The sequence below is a fragment of the Symphalangus syndactylus genome, chromosome 8 (assembly GCF_028878055.3).
Source record: "Symphalangus syndactylus isolate Jambi chromosome 8, NHGRI_mSymSyn1-v2.1_pri, whole genome shotgun sequence".
Lineage (NCBI taxonomy): Eukaryota > Metazoa > Chordata > Mammalia > Primates > Hylobatidae > Symphalangus > Symphalangus syndactylus.
The window spans coordinates 105,217,468-105,242,785 of NC_072430.2; the positions used below are offsets into that span (position 1 = coordinate 105,217,468).

At 37.6% G+C, this 25,318-nt stretch overlaps 1 protein-coding gene across 2 annotated transcripts in view; it reads right to left on the minus strand.

The window, feature by feature from the left end:
* The window catches only part of ORC2 (origin recognition complex subunit 2), a 56,201-nt gene that overhangs the window by 20,250 nt on the left and 10,633 nt on the right, over nt 1-25,318 (minus strand). For both annotated transcript variants that reach the window (XM_055290159.2, XM_063644940.1), the window contains 7 exons: nt 20,819-20,908; nt 13,978-14,070; nt 12,567-12,598; nt 8,848-8,908; nt 6,656-6,849; nt 4,807-4,905; nt 2,289-2,398 (listed from right to left, as the gene is read on the minus strand). In XM_055290159.2, coding sequence (XP_055146134.1) covers nt 2,289-2,398; nt 4,807-4,905; nt 6,656-6,849; nt 8,848-8,908; nt 12,567-12,598; nt 13,978-14,070; nt 20,819-20,908 — 679 coding nt within the window. The remainder of the gene's footprint in view (nt 1-2,288; nt 2,399-4,806; nt 4,906-6,655; nt 6,850-8,847; nt 8,909-12,566; nt 12,599-13,977; nt 14,071-20,818; nt 20,909-25,318) is intronic.

The following is a 25,318-nucleotide window of genomic DNA, read 5'->3' on the forward strand; positions in this document are numbered from 1 at the left end:
CCTCACCCTCCCAAGTAGCTGGGATTACAGGCATGCACCACCAAGCCTGGCTAACTTTGTATTTTTAGTAGAGACAGGATTTCACTATGTTGGTCAGGCTGGTCTTGAACTCCTGACCTCAGGTGATCCACCCACCTTGGCCTCCCAAAGTGCTGGAATTATAGACGTGAGCCACCGTGCCCAGCCAAGAACGAGCATTTAAAAGTAACTAATGAGGGGTTAACAGAAAGGTTTTAAGTAGGAAAGTAACATGTTCTTTTCAGAAAGATCACATTGGCTATATTTGGGGAATGGATAGGAAGGAACAAAACTGTGGAAGATTAACTTAGCTGTCATGGAGAACAATGTTAAAATGTCAAGAACTTTATAGAAAGTCAAACCAATAAGATTTGGAGACTGATTAGATGTGGAGAGTGAGGAAAAGAATACTGAAGAATGACTCAGGGCTGGGCGCTGTGGCTCACGCCTGTAATCCCAGCAGTTTCGGAAGCCAAGGCAGAGAACTGCTTGTGCCCAGGGGTTTGAGACCAGCCTAGGCAAGATGGTGAGACCTCATCTCTACACAATAAAAAATAAAAAAAATTAGCCCAGGAATGGTGGCGCACAACTATGGACCCAGCTATTTGGGAAGCTGAGGTGGGAGGATTGCTTGAGCCCAGGAGGTTGGGGCTCCTTGAGCTGTATTCACACCATTCTGGGTGACAGAGTGAGACTGTCTCTTAAAAAGAAAAGAAAAAAAAAAAAAAGAATGACTCAGTTTTCTGCCATAGGCAACTACACAAATGGAGTGACTAACATTCAGTCATTCACTCTGCTGGATAGCAGGGGCAGGTGGGAACAGTGGATTTCAGATGAGTTTAATTTTATGTATGTTGAATTATTTACAGGACATCCAAGTAGAAACTTCTAATATACATTCAGATATCCAGGTCTGCTACTGAGAGTGAGGTATGGGTTGGAGGTTAACAGTTACATGAGTTATTCATATACAGAAAACAACTGAAGCCAGAAGAGTGAATGAGACCACCCAGAACACCAAGCACTAGAGGTCAAGCTAAAGTCCAACTCCGTGATTGTTTACGAAGGTCAAGCAGAAACAGTATTTATATGATGCTCTCTGGCAATGCACGATAACCTAGAAATGGAAGAACAGAAAAGAGGTAACCTCCAAAGGTAGAGATTACCAAGGTCAAAGCTGCAGAAATAAAGAGGCAAGGAATTCAGAGAGCTAGCAATTCCAGTGAACTTGCTGACTATAAGGTCTCATCTGAGAAGCAAAGCAAATTAAGTTATCTAAGTTGACATACTGGGAGAAAAAAATAATGATGGGCTGGGGATGGGATTAGAGTGAAGAGCTTACAAATTTATAATGCATAGATCCATAAATAGTTATTGAGAGAAGCCGAGGTTCTTGCAGCAAGTTAATCATTACCTTCCTAGCATAACTTTTTTTTTTTTTTTTTTTTTTTTTTAAGACAGAGTCTCTCAAACCCTTGGGCTCAAGCAATCCTCCTGCCTTGGCCTCCCAAAGCACTGGGATTATGGGTATGGGTCACAGTGCCTGGCCCATGGATCTACCTTCTTATTTACCTCAGTGACAATGTAACTGTGAGTGTGCATGTATATTCACATTAGTGTACATTTTAAGCACTTCCTTATGTTCAAGTCTTTTTAACTGCAAGGATAAAAGTAATTATCATAAAAAGAAAGTATTATGTTTTGATTTCAATCATTCTTCTAGGCGTTTTAATGGAAATTTAAAATTTAATCTGAGGTGTGTGAAAATAATAAAAGTGAAAAAATATTCTAGGAAATAATGTTAAAATAGTAAACTAATGCTTATAGAACAAATCTGTTCATAAAATTCTGAAAGTCTGTAGTACACATACATAAGATTAAAGTAAATATTATCCTTTCATTTCAAGAACTATGCTGTGGAAAACTTTCTAATTTTTTTTTCTAATTGTTATATTTATTAATCTTGACAAATGAAATATTCAAGTTTTTTACACCAATAACATAATTCTAAGAAATGCTATTTATCTTATCAATGGCTGTCAAGTCTGATAAACACAAATTTCTTAAAAACTGTAGAATTTCTGGGAAGAGTCATACAATAAAGTGACATTTCTATATCTGAGTCATAATGTCTATTTTTACATTTATTTTTATATATGACTAAATATCTCAAACTCACTGTAAAAAGAAAAATGTTAACTTACTTTAATATATTCATGTAAATATATATTATTCTTTATTTTACAAGGGTTTGTAACGATAATACTTACTGTAATTGCAGCATCCATTTATGAAATAATTTTTCATACTGTTGATTTAGTTGTTTAAGTTCGGCAGAAAAGGAAGGGGAAACCTTGCTCAATAAGTTACGCAAAGTTTGCTTTAAAAAAAAGGAGGAGGGGAAAAAAGTCATTCTCAAACCACAGACAGCAAATCAATCCAAACAATTTCCTTAGAAGTAGAGCTTAGAAGAAGCCAATCCAATTGGAATATTACTTTAATCTGGTTTGGCAATGAGTATATCAACTGATAAACAAAATTCTTAAAAAAAATTTGTTTGTTTTCTTAAAATTGTTAACATTCTTTTTAGTAATAACAGTAAAGAATTTGGTAAGTTTTGTCCAGAACCACTTAAATGATTATAAACTCCAAGAATAAGGCTTTAATTTCTCAGAAAACATTAAAAGTTCTTTATAATTTACTTACTATTATCATTAGTAAAATAAATCTATATCACTGCTCCTCTTCCAAAAGCTGTTTCTAACAAATCCTTTATCTTTGGTAAGTATTGCAAATTTTTAAAAACAATAATATAAACAAACTGAGGAAAGTGCATTGCCCTGTACCCCAAACTTGGAAATTCATGCTGATGAATCAGAGATCATTTTTTGAAATGAAAACTCTAGCAAAAAGCTACATATGGTTCTTCACTTTGGCACTACCATGTTTTCATGATTCCACCACCTTTCAAGTAAAATATTCTTTAAATACTGAAGATTAGAGTTGTGATGAATATTCCAGGTACTCTGGCTTGTACAGTGTTTATTTAGTCACAGTTAAAGCAAACAGAACTACCTTTAAGTAAAATTGTTAAATAGGTAGTTAAAAAAAAAAAACAACTCTCTTATCTCTTCTGAGTTCAGAGCCCTGAAAAAGCAGAGAACGCACTAATATCTTTTCCAGAAGTCATTTACACTAGATTATCTGAGCATACTCACACTTGAGTGTGAACGCTAGAATGTTATCTCATGTATGTACTTTCATTTCAAACTTTTTTTTTTTTTTTTTGAGACACCCAGCCTGGAGTGCAGTGGCGCAATCTCAGCTCACTGCAAACTCCACCTCCCAGGTTCGAGTGATTCTCCTGCCTCAGCCTCCTGAGTAGCTGGGATTACAGGCGCGTGCCACCACGCCTGGCTAATTTTTGTAGTATTAGTAGAGATGGGGTTTCACCATGTTGGGCAGGCCGCTCTCAAACTCCTGACCTTGTGATCCTCCCGCTTTGGCCTCCCAAAGTGCTAGTATTACAGGTGTGAGCCTCCATGCCCAGCCTCATTTCAAACTTTAATTAATATTCATGGAAAACTGCACTTTCGACCCCAATATCCAGCTGTACTAGAATGAAGCAGAACTGACAATCTAGTTTTGAGCCTGGGCTGTAAGAGATTGTGTGTTTTCCCACTTTTCTCTTATGCCTCTGCCACTGTCATGAGGATAACATGCCTCGGCTAGCCTGCTGGTCCAACGAGGAAGAGAAATATGGAGCAAATCCTAGATCAGCCAACCTCTGACTCACTTGCAGACATGAAAAATAAATGCTTATTGTCACATGCTACTGAAGATTGTACTGGTTAGCTATGCTATGTTTACGACCAATGAAAGGCTTTCCTCTCCCTCACTGACAGGTGTTTCTTTCATCCTCTTAGAGATCTTTTTGCCTCTAAGTCTGATGAAGTCCTATTGTGAGCCTAGATTCATGTGTCCTTCTCCCATATTGCTTATATTCTCTGATCCGAGTCTCAATACCAATGAGCCAGGACTTAGATTATCAATTGCAATTACTACGGACAAAGATTTTCTCACTCAGATGGTTCTGTCTCCTCTCATAGAGAAGTAAAACCCCAGCAAGTATAACTGTATGGTATTTATTTTTTTTTTTTGTAAAATGAGCTACTGGAACCATGGTACATAGTAATCTTGTTACTTTACCACACTGGGCAGGTTTTCCATAATATCCTCAAGTAGAATATCCTCTACTTTTTGCAAAGTTTGTAACTGAGAGAAAGTCAGGTTGCAGTTGCTGTTTTATGACCAGTGTGAGGTTTAGTGAATACATATAGGTTAAATGAGTAACAGAGATAAACAGTAAATGGATATCAAGGAACTATGACCCTGATGATTGTCATAGATCCTGAAGAAATAATAAACGAGTAAGAGGGGAAAAATGCATAATTATAGTCTGTCTAATCCAGTAAATTATTTATTTATTTATTTAAATTTTAGTAACGACGAGGTCTCCCTATGTTGCCCAGGCTGGTCTCAAACTCCTATATTCACGTAATCCTCCTCCCTTGGCCTCCCAAGGTGCTGAGATTACAGGTATGAGCCAGGTGTGCCCGGCCTATTTACTGTTTATATAATAAAAGAAGTAATAATCACATTAACTTGTGTTTCATTTGATCAGAACAATAATTCTACTTGTGTATACTTTTCAAATCTGTTGCTTATGTAGCATATTTTTCAGGACAGAGTAAAAAAAATTTAGAAGTAACATTCCTTGCAACATACCTGATCCAGTTTAGCTCTCTTTAGCTTCTGCAGTGTTCTATCAGAGGTTAAAACTTTTGAACTGCTGTGAGCTTCAAAATATTCTTCTACTAAGTCACTCTGAAAGTGAACAGAGTAGTCAGTCCTTAGTAGCTTCAGATATCTGTCTTATATCAAAATCAGACAGTAATATTAATGTAAAATAGGACACGTGAAATTCTTTACTTGGTAGTATTTTCTTTTTAAAGCAACAGTACCAGTTAAGGACCAAGCATATTTAATTTCAGTAATAAAACTGAGTAATTACTAGGATCATATAAGTTAAAGAAATGACTAGGTGAAGTAGTAGTCTGTTCCTAAAAATGATTCCTAAGTTACAATATGTAATTTCCATTTAGACTAAAAAAAGAGAGATGGTTTTACATATCAAGATCTTTGTTTCTCCTCAAGTAAGTCTTTTTTTTTTTTTTCCTTTCTTTATTGAGGAAGGGTCTCACTCTGTCACTCAGGCTGCAGTGTAGCGGTGCAAATACGGCTCACTGTACCCCCAACCTCCTGGGCACAAGGGATCCTCCCACCTCAGCCTTCCAAGTAGCTGGGACTACAGGTATGCACCACTACACCTGACTAACTTTTTTAATTTTTTTTTTTTTTTTTTTTTTTTTTTTTTTTTCGCAGAGACAGGGTCTTATTATGTTATCCAGGCTGGTTTCAAACTCCTGGCCTCAAGCAATCCTCCCACCTTGCCCTCCCAAAGTGTTGGGATAACAGGCATGAGCCACCATGCCTGGCCTCAAATGGTCTTAGCAAATCCTTTAATATTAGCATAGCTGAAGTACTGTGAAAATGAGGAGGAAATCAACTGCAAGGTAACAAAAGAAAAAAAAAACCCACAAACAAACCAAAAACTGGCCTACTATTCCAGTCAAGTGAAATTTTCTTCTCACACTATTTGTTCTTCTGATTTTGGGCAGGACTAAACTCTAGCGTGGTAAGGAAGGGACAGAAAGCTATTTAAGCAGTAGGCTCCTCAATTGCTCTGAACCTTTAGACAGAGCACCAGGATAATTAGCCTTTTCTAAAACCAAGGTGGCTGCAGTGTTCCTCCAAATGACTCAACATGGGTCCCTAGCCACATCATTCATTACACTGACTTGAATACATCGACAATGGTACAAAAACAAGATACACTGAGAACTCATGCCTCCAATTGTCCAATCAATATTTACTTAAAAGTTCATTTTTTTATTTTTTGTTATTTTTTATTCTAATCCCATAGCTTATTTAAAAATTTATTTATTTATTTATTTTTGAGACAGAGTTTCGTTCTTATTGCCCAGGCTAGAGTGCAATGGCATGATCTTGGTTCACTACAGCCTCTGCCTCCTGGGTTCCAGCAATTCTCCTGCCTCAGCCTCCCGGGTAGCTGGGATTACAGGCACACATCACCACGCCTGGCTAATTTTTGTGTTTTTAGTAGAGACAAGGTTTCACCATGTTGGCTAGGCTGGTCTCAAACTCCTGACCTCAGGTGATCCACCCACCTTGGCCTCCCAAAGTGCTCGGATTACAGGCATGAGCCACCGCGCCCAGCCTAAAAAGTTCATTTTTATACAACGGAATTGAGATGTCACTTTTAGCATATACTATTTAGCATATACTATGGTATTAATTCATGAATATGTAGACAGCCCAGAAAAAGAAAGCTCAGAAGTAGAAACAAATATATGTGGGAATATGTGGAAGGCTGAGAAAATATAGAAAAGTGAATAAAAAGTACTATTTTGAGAGATGTGGATCTCTTAGGGTAGCCTATCTTTGAGATACTACACAATTTTTCTTCAAGGTTAAAGTCTCTCTCTTCACTTACTGTTTTATCTCTTTTCATTCTCTTAGAAGGTGTTTCTTTGCAAACAGGAGCTGAAACTACTCTATTCTGAGCTTGAATCTTTTGGCTGAATATGACTGCATTAGTGTCCTCTTCATGTTCCTGTGCAACCCCTTCATCATCCTCTGAGTTGGAAGCAGAATATTCGCTTTCACTGTCAGAATGAGACCTTGGAACTGTGGGGGGAAAAATAGCAATTCAGACAATTTCATGGTTTGACAAGAGAGGCATTGTGGGGTAAAGCAAAGAGTGGGGGCTCTGAAGTAAGAGTCTGAATTCTGGTTTTGTCATTACCTGCTCATGATTTCACCAGAGCTAATTAACAAATTCTCTCAGCACCAGTTTATTTATCAAATTAATAGTACATAGTTTAATAAACCATTAGGAAGATTACATTGAAATGTATATAAAGCCACTAATAATGCCTGACACACAGGAACTGTGATAGAAATTGTTAATCGTACTTAACACCATTCTCTTTCCCTCTTCCTTGCTAACAGAACTCCAATTTTGCAAAATATGGCAATATGCCTCATCCTAGGGGATGAATCATGGTAACTGCCTTTTTCCTCTTCTCGGTACCTGCTTTCCCAGCCTCTGCTCCGACTATGGTTGACTATGTGACCCCTTGACCAATGAATTGAGGGAAAATAGCTGGCAGCTTCTGGGAAAGATTTTCCTCAATTACGGAAGAAAAGCCCCTATTTATACCCATCGTTTAAAGCTATGAAAGCCATTTTGCAATATGAAGTATCAAACCTAAAGATGAAAAATGCTGGTGGCAGAGTAAAAAGATAGGAAGAATCTGGGTCCTTAATGATATATCAACCATGGAACTTGCATCTCCGTACTTGTTTTGATGTGAGATACTTAAATGTCTGTGGCTTAAACTACCATTACAGAATTTTCTGTTGCTGCCTACTGAAAACGTCATACTAATATAGCACTCAATAAATGGTACTTATTATAATTATTACTAATACATACACATACACCATCCCAGAGTTGATTCAAGAATTATCTTTTTAAACAAACCACAACCTCACCCCTACAACTCCCCAGAAATAATATAGCTAGTTTTACACTTATCAAATAAGAATAAAGCCAGTTTCACACTCAACAGGCATAAAACTGTTTTTACAAGCTAACTTCCAAAATATGAGTGAAAAAAACTTTAAACAAATCAGCATATTTATTCTGAACAATAGACATACTGCAGAGGATTATCCCAAGTCAGCATGTAACAAATGTAGATATTAAAAAAAAGAAAAAAAAAAAGGCTTGATTTTGTGGGCATACATAGCTTAGCAGATTCAGATGTGCACTGACTGCTACTCATGGTATATGCACAGTTAGAAGTGGTGGCAGGTACCAGAAAGTATCTCTACCTTCTTTACATGTATGCTTCCCCCATGCAGGTATATATGTTTTGTGGTGATTAAGAAGGAAGAGGGAAGTTCACCTTCTCTCTAAAAAACAACCCATCTTTGGGATGAGGAGAAAACATAAGACATGGGATATAGTTGACATGAAATAACAATCACAACTATACAGATCTTTTACTGCTTTAATATACCAAATCATTTAGCATTACCAATTTTATGGTGATTAAAAATACAGTTTTAACAACTCTATGAAATCCATACCATGAAAAGAAAGGGCTATGAAGTATGAAGCCCTGATGTTAGGCTGAACTTAACAATATTGGCTAATACTATTATTGTCAAGGGTCAGCATTATGAAAGGTGTTGACATCTTCCTGATATATAAAGGTCCAGTCATTTGCCCCAAAGTTAAATATTCAAAAATCTGAAATGATTTTTAATTTCCTAGAAGGCAGAAGCCATGTCTGTTTACTTGATTTTGTTTAGCATTCAGTACAACTATGAATATTTAATATTATTTCATTATAAAATTTCCAAATAAATCAGTAGAATAATTTCCAAACTGTCTCAAAACAATTAAAAGGCATGTTATTTCATTGGAAAGACCTTTTAGCTGACTTCAGTATACACTGACTACAATGTGAAAGACATGGTGCTAAGTGTTGCAACTAAAAGCCAAAGATTCAAAATACCAAGCAGTCTAAGTCTAGAACCTATATACTTAACTATTATTGCCTCTTGTTTAGATGTTACTTTTTATAAAAACGTCATGTAAAAAGAAATACATACCTATTAATCTTTTTCTTAGACTACGAGGTGCTGTTGACAGAAATTCACTTTTGTCATTGTTCTGTTTAAAAATAGAAAAAGCATTAAATAATAACATGGAAGTTAATGACTGATCTGAGTGAAAGAAGCTAGAAAAAAAGAAAAAAATTTTGCTTTCAATAGACTGCATTAGAACTAGATGAGCTTAGTTCCTAGAACTAGAAGATTAAGACAAATGAATTATTTGGAGCAAAAAAAGGGTATAACAAAAGAAACAAATTCCAAAGGATTACTAGAGTGATTCTAGAAATTGAATTCTACATTATTTGTAAAGTATGGATATACTGTATTATGTACAGAAAAAACATGAGTATATCAGCCTTTTGAACTACTTCCACCTATCAGATTAGTAGAATGAATATATATATGTGTGTGTGTATATATATGTGTGTATATATATGTGTGTGTATGTGTGTGTGCATATATATATATATATATATATATATGTTTTTTTTTTTTTTTTTCCTGAGACAGAGTCTTACTGCATCACCCAGGCTGGAGTGTAGTGGCGTGATTTTGGCTCACTCCACCTCACTGCAACCTCCACCTCCTGGGTTCAAATCATTCTCCTGCCTCAGACTCCCAAGTAGCTGTGATTATAGGCGCGTGCCACCATGCCCAGCTAATTTTTGTATTTTTAGCAGAAACAGGGTTTCACCATGTTGGCCAGGCTGGTCTTAAAACTCCTGACCTCAAGTGAACCGCCCACCTTAGCCTCCCAAAGTACTAGGATTATGGGTGTGAGCCGCAGCGTCCAGCCCAATAGAGTATTTTTTTAGAAGATAGTATTCTATAGCAATCACAAATATGAAAGGGAAAGGGCACCCCTATGTATATGGCAATGGGCCTTTTAATGTGCTAGAAATTTACTGGTGTTAAAGTATTACATTCTTTGAGGAGAGAAAGAGAGATTTACACTTTCTTACTTTCTGTATTTAAAAAATTATAACTTTTTATAGAAGTACAAAGTCTGTTTTTTTATAGAATACTTTAATACCATAAGTTGTTAGCACATTAAAACATCCACTGTTACATACATGTAAATTTCTAATAGTACTGATAAAAAAGTTAAAGTACCCTGTGATTTTGTCAACATGACAATATGACAAAAAAAATTTAAGTTTATTGTCTTGTGATAGATTGCTGGTGTCATTAAAATCTGATTTGATTTTAAGAATAGTACTCTAGGCCGGGCGCAGTGGATCATGCCTGTAAGCCAGCACTTTGGGATGCCAAGGTGGGCGGATCACCTGAGGTCGGGAGTTCGAGATCAGCCTGACCAACATGGAGAAATCCCGTCTCTACTAAAAATACAAAATTAGCCCGGCGTGCTGGTGCATGCCTGTAATCCCAGCTACTCGAGAGGTTGAGGCAGGACAATTGCTTGAACCTGGGAGGTGGAGGTTGCGGTGAGCCGAGGTCACGCCATTGGACTCCAGCCTGGACAACATAGTGAAACTCTTCCTCAGGGGAAAAAAAAAAAAAAAAAAAGAATAGCACGCTAATAACTGAGCTAATCCCTTACCAATGGAATTACAGTATGTCTCAAACTTTTTTGATAAAGATCCTCAAAAATTTTTACATTTTGTCATCTTGACCCAGTAGACATGTATATATAACTAAAAAAATTATAAAACAGAAATTTAAAATTCTGTTCTACTTCATTTGTTAAAAATCCAGTTTATGTCCTATTAAACTGATTTCAAGATTGAGTATTGAGACAACTTATATATATCTACACAGCTTAAGTCTGAGAATTCACAACACCTGTGTCAAAATAACCGTTGCAGAAAATTCCTGCTCAAAAAGACAAGACCAATAAATAATTTTCCTACTTGCTATAGAAAATTTCTGCAAACTAATCTCTCTTGACAGTTTGCTCATTTGGGCAAACTGTTCTCCTATCAGGACAACAGATTACTCCTAGGGCAAACAGCTTATCTTATCAACAGTTTAGTTATCAAGATACACTTTAAGACACGATCTTCACTGTGTCTACCAATCCTAAAATATCTTGTCCCTAACTTTGCCCAATCCCAATCAGTTTACCATCTTGAAAAACCTGCCTTAAGCCATTTGAGCCCAGGATCCCCAAGCCCTACATATATTTTCTCTTGAACTTGCTTTTCTAAGATAGTACACTAAGATTCTGTCACAATGATGTTGTCCCTTATTGTGATAGGTAGCTTTGTTTCATCAACAGGTTTTTCTGGTTTTTTGGGAGAGTTGACAATATCTTCTAATGGGTTATAATCTATAACTTGAGAAAAAATAATCTAAATTCTTGATTGGATTATGGCAATGAGTTTCTTTTTTTTCCTTTTATAGTGATACAACACACAAGACATAAGAAAAAAGCATTATTAAAGACAAATGAAAGTCTGGCATGTCTAATCCCATACCTAGACTTGTCTAAATAGGACATTCCTGCATAGGCCATAACCATGGCCTTAAATGTCTATACTGACTGTGGAGACAAAAGTGACTCCATCTTGGATGCTAATCCATCATGTTAACTTCTGATTAGCCCCAGTCTCATGAATGCCTCCTGATTCCTACTTTATGTACTACTGCCTTCTGTGAAAGAACATGTCAACCTTGATATTATCACACAAATTACTGGCTACAATGCATACAGCATTCTTGCCCTCTTGACAATTAAAGAGGGTTGCCTTTAATTATCTTGCTGGAACATGTATCCCCTTTCCTTATGGTATGTAAGCCGTGGGTCTGGGGAGTAACAGTGCAGAGAGCTACCTGTCTTGTGGCTGCCCAAGACCATGCTTCTGTCTCTAATAAAATACCCTTTACAGACAAACTAAACTTGTCTGCCTTGTCCTTTGGTTTCTTGGCTCCTTTGGCATTTGGGGGATGCTTTGCATATGTGGCCCTTTCACGGAACACTCACCACTTGAAAAGGCATAATGAGAAAATTATACCACAAAAACACAAAGGAGGCCAGGCGTGGTGGCTCACCTGTAATCCCAGTACTTTGAGAGGCCCAGGTGGGTGGATCACTTGAGGTCAGGAGTTCAAGACCAGCCTGGCCAACATGGTGAAGCCTTGCCTCTACTAAAAATACAAAAATTAGCCGGACGTGGTGGTGCGCACCTGTAATCCCAGCTACTCAGGAGGCTGAGGTGTAAGAATCACTTGAACCTGGGAGGTGGAGGTTGCAGTGAGCCGAGATCACATCACCGCACTCCAGCCTGGGCGACAGAGTAAGACTCTGTCTCAAAAACAAACAAACAAAGAAAAAACCCCACAAAGGAGGAGATAAAAAGATAGAGTAATGGATCTAATGCATCTTGGGATCAAACTGCACAACACTGCCCTCTTCCCCCCTGCAAATGAAACAGAACATGATACATAAAAGCAAAACCCCAAAAATTTTCAGGCCAGCTACACACAGCAGAAAAAGCACAACAGTTGGGTCTGGGAGGCCTGGCTTCATTTTCTAGCTGTTCTCCTTCCTAGTCAAGTGAACTCACACAAGTCACTTCACTTCTCTGAACCTCAAATTCTCCATCTATAAGTTAGGTATTTCACTGCCAAATATCTGTAAATTACAAAGCACTATATAAATTAAGAGATCAATTTTTTTCATTGAATTTCTGGCGATTTTTCATCATGTCTTACTTTGTAACACTAAGGCTTTTGCTTTTTAGTCAATTGCTTACCTTCGGCTGAACCTTGTCTGAAGCAGAATGGCCTAAAGAATGAACAAAAAGCCATGACTTACTATGGACACTTCACTTTTCATTGTGGTCTAGTTTCATTAAAAGTAAAGTTTGCCGGGCATGGTGGCTCACACCTGTAATACCAGCACTTTGGGAGGCAAGGCAGGAAGATTGCTTGAGGCCAGGAGTTCAAGACTAGCCTGGGCATCACAGCGTGATCCTGTGTCTATTCAAAAAATTAAAAATTTAAAAAAAAAAAAAAGCAAAGTTGCAGCTTCTACATAGAAGCCACCACATTATTACTAAATTATAAATTAATTCCATATCCACCGGAGGATTATCACTATTAGTTTCATGATTACTCACATTATTAACAGCTACTTCCTGCATTTCTGTAGCATTCTAACAAGAAAAACGGAACCCTTTTAAATTTTGATTATTGAAAAGTACAACTGTCCAGGAGCGGTGGCTCACGCCCGTAATCCCAACACTTTGGGAGGCCAAGGCAGGAGGATCGCTTGAGGTCTGGAGTTAGAAAACAGCCTGACTAACAGGGTGAAACCCCATTTCTACTAAAAATGCAAAAATTAGCTGGGCATGTTGGCAGGTACTTGTAATCCCAGCTATTCAGGAGTCTGAGGCAGGAGAATTGCTTGAACCCGGAAGGCAGAGGTTGCAATGAGCCAAGATCACACCACTGCACTCCAGCACTCCAGCCTGGGTGAAAAGCGATACTCCTTTTCAAAAAAAAAGTACAATGGAGCCAGACACAATGCGGTGTGGTTATAGGCCCTGTTACATGAGAGGCTGAGGCTAGAGGATCACTTGAGCCCAGGAGTTCAAGGCTTTAATAGTGTGCTGTAATTGTGCCTGTGAATAGCCAATGCACTTCAGCCTGGGCAACATAGCGAGACCCCGTCTCTAAAAAATGAAAAAAATAGAAATATCGGCAAGTGACACTGGTGTTCAAAAACAAAAAGAAAAATATAAATAAAGAGCAACAAAATGTACACTTTTTAATCTAGTTAGAATGGATCATTCAAAAACAGCTGCTCCACAACCTGTAAGACTTCCAAACTCCAAACGCCTTATTTCACATAGTATTTCCCAAAGCCAAATCTTCTATAAATAATTGGCTAACTCAAGCAAATGACAACAGGACTTAAAGACTATTTCTGGTTAACCCTGTCAATTTGCACAACTTCAGTTAGCACAGATATTTTTCCCTCTTATTGACTGCTAAACACGGGTATACTAAGGTACATGAGTTGAAATATTAATTGCATTTTGTTGAATGAATTTTCAGAAAAGAAGAAAATATATAAAAATTCACAAACAAGGAAAAAAGTAACATGCTCTATCTTGAAGCAACTATGAAAACTCTTTTCAAAGAACTAATGTGATGTCTTACCCTTGCTACTTTGAGGAACGTTTATCGTAATCTCAGGATCATTCTTCAAACTGAATGAAACACTTTTTTTTGGTGTTTTTGCTAGTTCTGAAGCTGTAAACAAAGAAATATATAAAAACCTTTTAAAGGACAACAGTAGATAAAGAGGGAAATAACCTTACTTCGCTGACAAAAATTCTTTAAAAACCTCTGTTACTTTTATTAGAAAAATAATCCTACCCACATTAGGAGTAATACTGCTTTCACCTTTATTAGCTGTCTTCCCAGCATCTTCAAATTTTCCTTCATATTACCCACAGATTTCTTTAAAAAAAAAATACAAATAACTAACTTTGACCTTGCTGCTTTCTCTAATTACCATACTCTTCTCTCCATCAACCACTTACGTTCCTTTCATTTCTTACCATATATAGTTGAGGCACATCTTTGATGGGGGGTGAGAAAGAAGGGCCAGAAAGTGAGATCTAAAATCAAGTGAAAACTGTGCAGAATTAAAATTATACTTTAAAATCTTTTAAATCTTCCATAAAGTGTGAACAGTTTATTTTGTGCCAAAAAGTCTATAATACATATAAATAATACATAAAATAGAGTGTTGAACAGATGGCCATTTCTTCAACCGAGAATAAATGAAATAGTGGTCTTTTGTTTAGGGGCCATTTTATTTTTACTTTAACAATTTTCTTTCTCTCGCTTTTTTTTTCTAAAGACCAAAGACCAAATCACTTATAATAGAGGCCATTTTAAATAAAAAAATATAATTGTTATCTTTAATGATGCTCTCACACTCACACCACGAGAGGCATGTGGAAAATGAACCCAAATGAAGAAACAGATTTACCTTTTCCAAGTTAACTCTCACACTGGGACACTGTTCACTAAGAAAAAGGGCACATACCAAAGTAACTGCCTTTTTTCTTTTTTTCTCTAAATGGAGACGGTGTAGTTAAATTTGTACAAGTGAAAGCCATTTTACTGGCTCCTAAACCTTTCTCACCTGCCCCCATTTTTATCCTCCAATCTTGAAACTGACCCAAGATACTCATAACAATCTCTACAAATGAATTTGCTGCTTCTTTTTTCTTAATCTCTTCGGTCTTCTATATGATTCACTAAGTTTTTTTTTTTTTTTTTAATCTTCCCTTGATATTAATTCCTCCATTTGAGTCTTATGACATTATCCTCGTTCCCAAGCTACTGGTTGTGGTTATTCCATCTCTTCTTCACTGTCCTCAGCCTCCTCAACATTCTAGGCATACTTAAGGCTCAGTCCTTGCTCTTCTCTTTATGTCATTTTTGGATTAAAGGCTGATTCACAGGATAGGGAAACAACTTCATATGAAAAGAAGCAACAAAAGCAACTTAGCTGAGATCATTTTGGTTTTATACTGAAACACAAAAATGCTCCACCTGATTTTAAATAACTATTAAACTACAAAGGAGCCAGGGAGAAAAGAAGAAAAAGGAAGGATTGAAGAGGATTAAGAACAAGATAGTCTCTTTTTTTTTGAGATACAATCTTGCTCTGTTGCCCAGGCTGGAGTGCAGTGGTGCGATCTCAGCTCACTGCAACCTCTGCCTCCCAGGTTCAAGCAATTATCCAGCCTCAGCCTCCTAAGTAGCTGGGATTACACAGGTGTGCCATCATGCCCACCTAATTTTTTTATTTTTAGTAGAGACGGGGTTTCACCATGCTGGCCAGGCTAGTCTCAAATTCCTGACCTCGTGATCTGCCTGCCTTGGCCTCCCAAAGTGCTGGGATTACAGGTGTGAGCCACCACGCCCGGCTAAGATAGTCATTTTTGTGAGCACACAGAGATAGGCAGACATTCCAACACCTCTTGGATGACTCAACATGTCTAATAAGCACCAGGCACAATGCCTAGTACAACTACCTGTCGCCTAGGAGTACACTGGCGTGATCATGGCTCACTGCAGCCTTGACGTCCTGGGCCCAAGCCATCCTCCCACCTCAAACTCCCAAATAGCTGGGACCACAGGCATGCGCCACCATGCCTAGCTAATTTTTAAATTTTTGTAGAGACTGTGTCTTCCTATGTTGCTCAGGCTGGTCTCAAACTCCTGGCCTCAAGTTCTCCTCCCACCTCGGCCTCTCAAAGTGCTAAGATTACAAGCACGAGTCACCACGCCCAGTGGTGAATCACTATTTAACACGTAACTTTTTGTTCAGTTATGACTATGAATGGCAAAAAGTTACAGTGTTTTTTTTATGTCAGGGGTCAGCAAGCTATAAGTCTATGGGGCCAAACCCAGCCTTTCCACTTGTTTTAAGCACAGTTTTACGTAGCCACACCATCCATACATATTGTCTGTGGCTGCTTTTCAGCTACAACAGCCAAGTTCAGTAGTCACAACAGAGACTGTCTAGCTCACAGAGCTGAAAATATTTACTGTCTGGCCCTTTACAGAAAAAGCTGGCTGACCTTTGCTCTGTATTAATCATCTACATGCACACTTTCAATGCATGTGTACAGTTTTTATCATTCTTTTCTTGCTCCTATGTCATATTTGTTTTTGATGATATTAAATGAAATGTAATGGCATGGCTGTTGACTCTATTAATAGAAAATTAGGCCTGGACATGGTGGCTCAAGCCTATAATCCCAGCACTTTGGGAGACGGAGGTGGGTGGATCACTTGAGTCTAGGAGTTTGAGACCAGACTGGGCAACTGTCTCTATAGTTGTGGTGGCATGTGACTTTAGCCCGAGCTACTTGGGAAGCTGAGGCAGGAAGATCGCTTGAGCCCAGGACGTGGAAGTTGCAGCGGGCCGAGATTACACCACACATTCCAGCCTGGGCAATACAGTGAGGCCCTTAAAAAAAATTAAGATGTTACTTGTGGGCTTGCGAAAAAAAAATAGGGCATAAATTTTGTATCTTTATATTCATTATTCTATTAATTCATTTATATTGTATTTTACACAATAAACTGGTCTCTGTCTAATGATAGCTTTAGATTAGTCTATTATCTGGTCCTTTCTAACCAATCTATTTTCTAATTTTTTAAAAAAGATAGTTATTTTCTTTTACCTCATTTATATTTATCTGCTCCTCTGCTCATGAACATTTAGGTTGATTCCATATCCTGGATATTGTGAAATAATACTGCAATGAACACGGGAGTATAGATATCTCTTCGACATACTCATTTCATACCCTTTGGGTATATATCCAGTAGTGGGATTGCTGGATCTCAATCTATTTTTAATTTACCCATTTATTTCTCCAGCCTGATTGAACTCCTCACTTTCTTCTCTACCTGGTACTTCTACTTTTGCTCTTTTGTTTACATTTATTTTCTTACTCTAGATACATTCTCTGTATTTTACAAAGCCTTCCTATCTAACCTATAGTCTATTTCTAGCCCTGTATCTTGGTTAGCCCAATTATATGAAAATCTTTATTTTTTATTTTTTTTTTATAGAGATAAGGTCTCATTATGTTGCGCAGGCTGGTCTCAAACTCCTGGGCTTAAGCGATCCTCTTGCCTTGTCCTCTCAAAGTGTTGGGATTATAGGTGTTAGCCACCATGCCTGGCCAAAATCATCATTTATACTCAGAATAACATATGATTTTCCAGCAGATTATGTTATTTATTAAATATTAAGGCATTCTATTTTACTGATATATGTAGATGTAAACACAATTAGCAACAATACTTAATGAGTCAGTGAAATTCATTAAAGAGCATCATAACTAAACAAAGATTTTAGAAAGTCTGATCAGTCTGTCAAACTGTGTTCCTGAAATTTCATGGTCATAATAATAAAGACTAAATATCTATAAAACTATCTTCTCATGACTTTAAAATGTGTATTTCTTTCAGATGTGATGACAGAAATGCGCAGAATGAGGATAATATTCTAGTTTTATGCAGTGCTTACAAATACAACACATTATCATCTTTAAGTTATGAGCATGCTAATTCTCCAAATGGAGAACTACTACTTGATTACTCCTGTGAGTTCTATTTCACTTTACAATAATAATTCTCCTCTTTCTCCAGTGGTATTTCTTTGTCCTGCACCATTGTCCTAGGGTTTCATTTTGGTCTTGGTGTCTATTTTATCTTTCTAATAATTACATCAGCATTTCTTCTCTGGTTTTGCAGTGCTCTGACACAGGATTCAGTCATTTTTATAGATTTAAAAACTTAATTTCTTGTTTTTTCGATGGAGTCTCTTTCTGTCACCCAGGCTGGAGTGCAGTGGTGCAATCTTGGCTCACTGCAACCTCCACGTTCTGGGTTCAAGTGATTCTCCTGCCTCAGCCTCCCAGGTAGCCAGAATTACAGGTGTGTGCCACCACACTCGGCTAATTTTTGTATTTTTAGTAGAGCTGGGTTTCACCATGTTGGCCAGGCTGGTCTTGAACTCCTGACCTCAAGTGATCCACCTACCTCGGCCTCCCAAAGTGCTGGGATTACAGGAGCGAGCCACCACGCCCAACCAAAAAAACTTAATTTCTTGATGTAGATAATAAATACTAAGAAACACATCAATTAATGTAAATTATTGTATGTACCATGTTATGTTCAAAATCAGTAATGTATTTAATGTTACACATTTTAGAAAAACTAAACTGATTTTGGCAATTGATTAACTTATATTCAGAAACACAGGTTTTATAATTACTTCTCATATATTCCTCATCAGTGTCAACATTTAACATATTTCATTTTTACTTGACCTTGAATGTTTACATGTGTCATTGGCTACAGTGATTGAATAAAAACAAACCACTGAAGAAATATCCATAGGTGTTTTATAATTATACATTATAAGTCCTCTTTTTCAACTATTACATTTACCAGGTGGATAATTATTATACTTTTGTTCCTGACTTTTTGGTATTTCCAAACTTTATATTTATATACCTTTATAATTTTCAAAGTGCTTTCACATATATTATTTCCTTTCCTTACTGCTTTCAAAAATGATGACCCCCTCATACCACAAGATTGAAATACAGTGCCATCTGATTTTTTGTTTGTTTTTGTTTTTTTGAGACAGGGTTTCACTCTGTCACCCAGGCTGGAGTGTAGTGGTGTGATCATGGCTCACTGCAACCTCGAACCCCTAGGCTCAAGTGATCCTCCTGCTTCAGCCCCCCAAGTAGCCGGGACTACAGGCATGTACCATCACGCCTGGCTAATTTTTTAATTTTCTTTTTTTTTTTTTGAGATTGAGTCTCACTCTGTCGCCCAGGCTAGAGTGCAGTGGCGTGATCTTGGCTCACTGCAAGCTCTGCCTCCCAGGTTCACGCCATTCTCCTGCCTCAGCCTCCCAAGTAGCTGGGACTACAGGCGCCCGCCACCATGCCCAGCTAATTTTTTTTTTTTTTTTTGTATTTTTAGTAGAGATGGGGTTTCACCGTGTTAGCCAGGATGGTCTCGATCTCCTGACCTCGTGATCCGCCCGCCTCGGCCTCCCAAAGTGCTGGGATTACAGGCATGAGCCACCATGCCCAGCCTCATTTTTAAATTTTCTGTAGAGACAGGGTTTTGCTATGTTGCCCAGGCTGGTACTGAACTACTGGCCTCAAGTGATCCTCCTGTCTTGGCCACCCAAAGTGCTGAGATTACAGGCATGAGCTACCATGCCTGGCCTGAATTTTGAAAAATAATTGACAGTTTAATTTTAAGGTTATATGTAATTTATTACAGCTTAGTTCTCTGAAAATCAGCAACTGAAGTATAATTGGTATAGGTGGTAACTCAAGTAAGAAAAATGTTAGAAGATCATTCCTAATAATTTTATGTAAGCATTTTTCTGTAATATAAACAAGATTTTTCCATATATAGAGTACAACTCTGGGTTTTTTTTTTTTTTAATTTTGTTTTTTGAGATGGAGTCTTGCTCTAGAGCGTCACCCAGGCTGGAGTGCAATGGCACAATCTCGGCTCACTGCAACCCCTGCCTCCCAGGTTCAAGCGATTCTCCTGCCTCATCCTCCTGGATAGCTGGGACTACAGGCGCATGCCACCATGCCTGGCTCATTTTTCTTATTTTTAGTAGAGACGGGGTTTTACCATGTTGGCCAGGCTGGTCTCAAACTCTTGACCTCAAGGGATCTGCCTGCCTCCTGCCTCAGCTTCCCAAAGTGCTGGGATTACAGTCATGAGCAACCGTGCCCAGCAAAACTCTTATTTAATCAATTCAGAATATCTCCATGTGACTCTCACTTGTTACTTCAAAAAAATTTGTGAAGAAACTAAGCTATGGCCGGGCATGGTGGCTCATGCCTGTAATCCCAGCACTTTGGGAGGCTGAGGTGGGTGGATCACTTGAGGTTGGGAGTTTGAGACCAACCTGGCCAACAAGGTGAAACCCCTTCTCTACTAAAAATACAAAAAAATTAGCCGGGTGTGGTGGAGCACACCTGTAGTCTCAGCTACTCAGGAGGCTGAGGCAGGAGAATTGCTTGAACCCAGGAGGCGGAGGTTGCAGTGAGCCAAGATTGCACCACTGCACTCCAGCTTGGGCAACAGAGTGAGACTCCACCTTTAAAAAAAAAAAAAAAAAAGAAACTAAGCTACATTGGAGAGGACTAAAGAAAAACAAAAGACTGTGCACATACTACAAGAAGCTTATAATCTAGCTGAAAACAGAAGACATCTGAGCATGAAAAAAACAAATGAACTTAATTGTGCTTAATATAACATCCTTCTTTTAAGGAATGTCTCATTATTTCTTAAACCATAGGGAATCTCTCTCATTCTTTTAGGAAACGTAGTGGTATAATAATCATGGGGAATGTGGTTAAATCTACCTTAGGAAAGATGAGTAATAGTTATAGAAATCAGAAAAGCAACATACCTAATTTAGCCATCTTTTCAGAGTGTTTTCTATTCTGAAAAGAATAAACTTTATTTCCACCACCTGTAGCAGAGCCATTTTTCAATGATTCTGAAAGAAAAAATGCAATATACATTTAGGAATAAAAAACAAAATTAACAGAAAAAAAATTTTAACAAAAAACTTTAGATTTGTACCCTTCATATCCTTGCATAAAGGTTTAACTATATTTATATATAAAATATTTAGAAGTACATAGTAAAGAAAACAGGCTATGAAACTGTTTATATAAGTTTTAACATGCTATTCAAAGATACACAGACATCTATGTAAAAATACAAAACCATAGCAAAACCCCAGATTAGAGGGATATGCATTCAATTCCTAGCAACAGTTGTCCCTGGGGAGGGAGGACTAAAGGGAGTTTATTGGTTATATTTATTTTCTGAAGCAAAGATGAAAAGTACAATTGTTGAGGTTGAGATTTAAACAGCTGTTTTATGGTAGAAGCTTTCTTGGCCGGGCGCGGTGGCTCACACCTGTAATTCCAGCACTTTGGGAGGCTGAGCCAGGTGATCACGAGAACAGGAGATCGAGAGCATCCTGGCTAACAGTGAAACCTCATCTGTACTAAAAATACAAAAAATTAGCCGGGCATGGGGGCACACGCCTGTAGTTCCAGCTACTCAGGAGGCTGAGGCAGAAGAATTGCTTGAACCTGGGAGGCAGAGGTTGTGGTGAGCACAGATTGTGCGACTGCATTCCAGCCTCAGTGATAAAGTGATAAAGTCTCAAAAAAAAAAAAAAAAAAGCTTTCTTCACAGATCCTGACTTAACTGACATTCTTCAATCTCTTCTTTAAATATCAACTGCTACCTACAACACAGTGAACATTCATTTCTAGTATCCTACTTCCTACCACAGCAATTTCCAATATGTGCCCTGAGGGTTGCTAGGATCCCTGAGGTCAAAATTACTTCGTAATAATACTAAGACATTAATTAACTTTTGATTCTCAAACAAGAGTGTACAGTGAGGTATGCCAGAGACGACATGATGTGATAACAAGTTCTCATATTGACTAATGGAATGCGTGAAGCAGATAAGAAAATCCAGTTGCCTTCAATGAAGCCAGACATTAAAAATATAAAACAATGCCCTCCTCATTAAGTTTTTGAAACAGTTGTTTTTCATTTAAATATATGTAATTTTTGTCAACACTTAAATGGATTTATTAGAAAATAGTGTCAAACTTTCCAAAGTGTGTGCTCATCCTCCTTATTATTTAAGCTTTCCTAGTGATCTGTATTTCCACCAACACTTGGTTTTATCCAAACTCCTTAATCTTTCTCAAACAATGGGTATAAACTGAAGAGAGGTGTCTTACTTTGTATTTCCTTAATCATTAATGACATTGAACATTTTTTTACAAGTTTCTTCTCAGAAAAAATATCTTCTTTACACTGTGGCTTGTCTTTACACTCTTTTTATGGTGTCATTTGAAGGAAAGTGCTGGTTTCTTATAAAATAGACTTTACACTAGTCTTTTTACTGTCTCCACAGTTTTGCATTTTCCAGAATGTCATATAGTTGGAATCATACAGTATGTAGCCTTTTCAGATTGGCCTATTTCACTTAGTAACATACTTTTGAGGTCCTTTCCTATCTTGTTCATGGCTTGATAGCTCTTTTTTATTTAAGTGCTGAATACTCCATGGTCAGGATGTGCCAGTTTGTTCATCCATTCATCTACTGAACGACCTCTTTGTTGCTTCCAAGTTTTGGCCATTGTGAATGAAATTGCTCTAAAGGTCCACCTGCAGGTTTTTGTGTGGACATAAGTTTTCAACTCATTTGGGTAAATACTAAGAAACATAACTACTGGATTATATAGTTAGAGTATGTTGAGTTTTATAAGCAGCCGCACAGCTGTTTTTCATGGGGCTGTACCATTTTGCATTAACTAGAGATAAATGAGTTGTTCTTGCTCCACATCCTAACCAGTATTTGGTGGTATTCGTGTTTTGGATTTTGGCTATTCTAATAGGTGTATAATGGTATCTCATTTTGTTTTAATTTGCAATTCCCTGATGATATGATATTGAGCATATTTTCATATGCTATTGGCCATCTGTTTTATTTTCCTTGGTAATAAAGAATAAAAATAGATGGCAAATAAGCATATGGTATCTGTTCAAATACCTATTTGCCTAGCTTTTAATTAAATTGTTTTCTTATTGCTGAATTTTAAAAGCTCTTTGTATATTTTGGATTAAAAGTCCTTTATCAGACATGTCTTTTGCAACATTTTCTTCTAGTCTGTAGTCTTCTCACTTTCTTGAGAAATAATGAATTTTAATTAGTTGAATTTGTTAATTTTTTTGATTACATGCTTTCTAAGAAAACTTTCTATAATCAAGACCAAAACCATATTCTCTTATATTTGCGTCTAAAAGCATTTACAATTTGATTTTCATGTTTAAATAATTAAGGTAATTAATCTGTTTATAAAGGGAGGTAGAGGGCCTTTTTTTTTTTAACGGGAATATACAATTGTCCCATCACCATTTACTGACCAGTTCATCGCTAGCCCAGTGATCTGCAATGCTACTTCTATAGTGTATCTAGTTTTCATATATGCACAAGTCTATTTATGGAGAACTTGTTACTGCAATTATAGAACTACAACTAGAATATATAATTAGAATATAGAATGTATAACTATATATTTTATTTATTTATTTATTTATTTATTTATTTATTTATTGAGACAGAGTCTCACTCTGTCGCCCAGGCTGGAGTGCAGTGGCACGATCTAGGCTCACTGCAAGCTCTGCCTCCCGGGTTCATGCCATTCTCCTGCCTCCACCTCCCGAGTAGCTGGGACTACAGTTGCCCGCCACCACGCCCGGCTAATTTTTTTTGTATTTTTAGTAGAGACGGGGTTTCACCGTGTTAGCCAGGATGGTCTCGATCTCTTGACCTCATGATCCACCCGCCTCGGCCTCCCAAAGTGCTGGGATTTACAGGCGTGAGCCACCGCGTCCAGCCTATATATTTTTGTCTGAATGTCAGATATAGACAAAATATAAACTTGAAAAAGTTATTAACTAAAACAACTGGTTTTAAATAAGGTAAGAATGAGAAACTGTAAAAGATTTAAGAGAAAACTTGAGAAACATGAAAGCCTACTACACTCAGATAGCATCAAAAGTATCATTATCAGTTTATTGGAAGAAAATGAAACTGGAAAATTCCAGTTGATGCATTATGGATATGCTATCTTAAAAATTAAAAAAAAAAAAAAAAAAGCAGGCTGGGCGTAATGGCTTACGCCTGTAATCTCAGCACTTTGGATAGGCTGAGGCTGGCAGATCACTTGAGCCCAGGAGTTTGAGACCAGCCTGGTCAACATGGTGAGACCCTACCTCTACAAAATATACAAAAACTAGCCAGGCATGGTGGTCCGCACCCGTATTTGCAGCTACTCAGGAGGCTTAGGTGGGAGGATCACTTGAGCCCAGGGAGGCTAGGGTTGCAGTGAGCCTTGACTGTGCCACTGCACTCCAGCCTAGGTGACAGAGTGAGACCCTGTCTCAAAAAAAAAAAAAAAAAAAAAAAAAAGGCAATACTGTTCAACCAGCTGATCTCCAGCAAACTTACATTCAAAGACTCAAGTCCTACATCAAAATCAATCACTACTGCATTAGTTACACTAATAAAAAGTTACAAACAATCCAAAAGTATAATATAGAAAACCATACATTATTTATATATTAGAATGCAATACTACTAGCTATTACAGTTCTTTTTGTCCGAAGACTGATCTCTGAGAATTTAACGATATGTGAAATTTAAAAGAAAATAAAACCACCGCCTCATATTCATTAAAAGGGCTACCATTTTTTTTTTTTTTTTAAAAAGGAGATAGGTGTTGGTAAGAACATGGAGAAATTGGAACCCTTGTACGCTGTAGGTTGATATGTAAAATGGTGCAGCCACTGTGCAAAAAGTATGGTGGTTCCTCAAAAAATTAAAAATAGAATTAGCACATGATCCAGCATTTCCACTTATGGGTATATATACCCCAAAGAATTGAATGCAGGGTCACAAAGAGGTATTTGTACACCCATGTTCATAGCAGCATCATTCGCAATACCCAAAAGGTGGAAGCAACCCAAGTGTCCAACTACAGATGAATAAATTTCAGTTTTGTACAATGAGAAAAGTTTGGGAGATCAGTTACAAACGGTGTGAATGTACCTAATGCCACTGAACCCATACACTTAAAAATGGTTCAGATGCTAAGCTTTTTTGTGTGTGTATGAGATAAATTCTTGCTCTGTCACCCATGCTAGAGTGCAATGGTGTGATTGTGGCTCACTGCAGCCTCAACCTCTTGGGCTCCAGTGATCCTCCCACTTCAGCCTTCTGAGCAGCTAGGACTACAGGTGCACGCCACCACGCCCAGCTAATTTTTGTATTTTTTTTTGTAGAGATGGGATTTGGGATTTCTTTCTT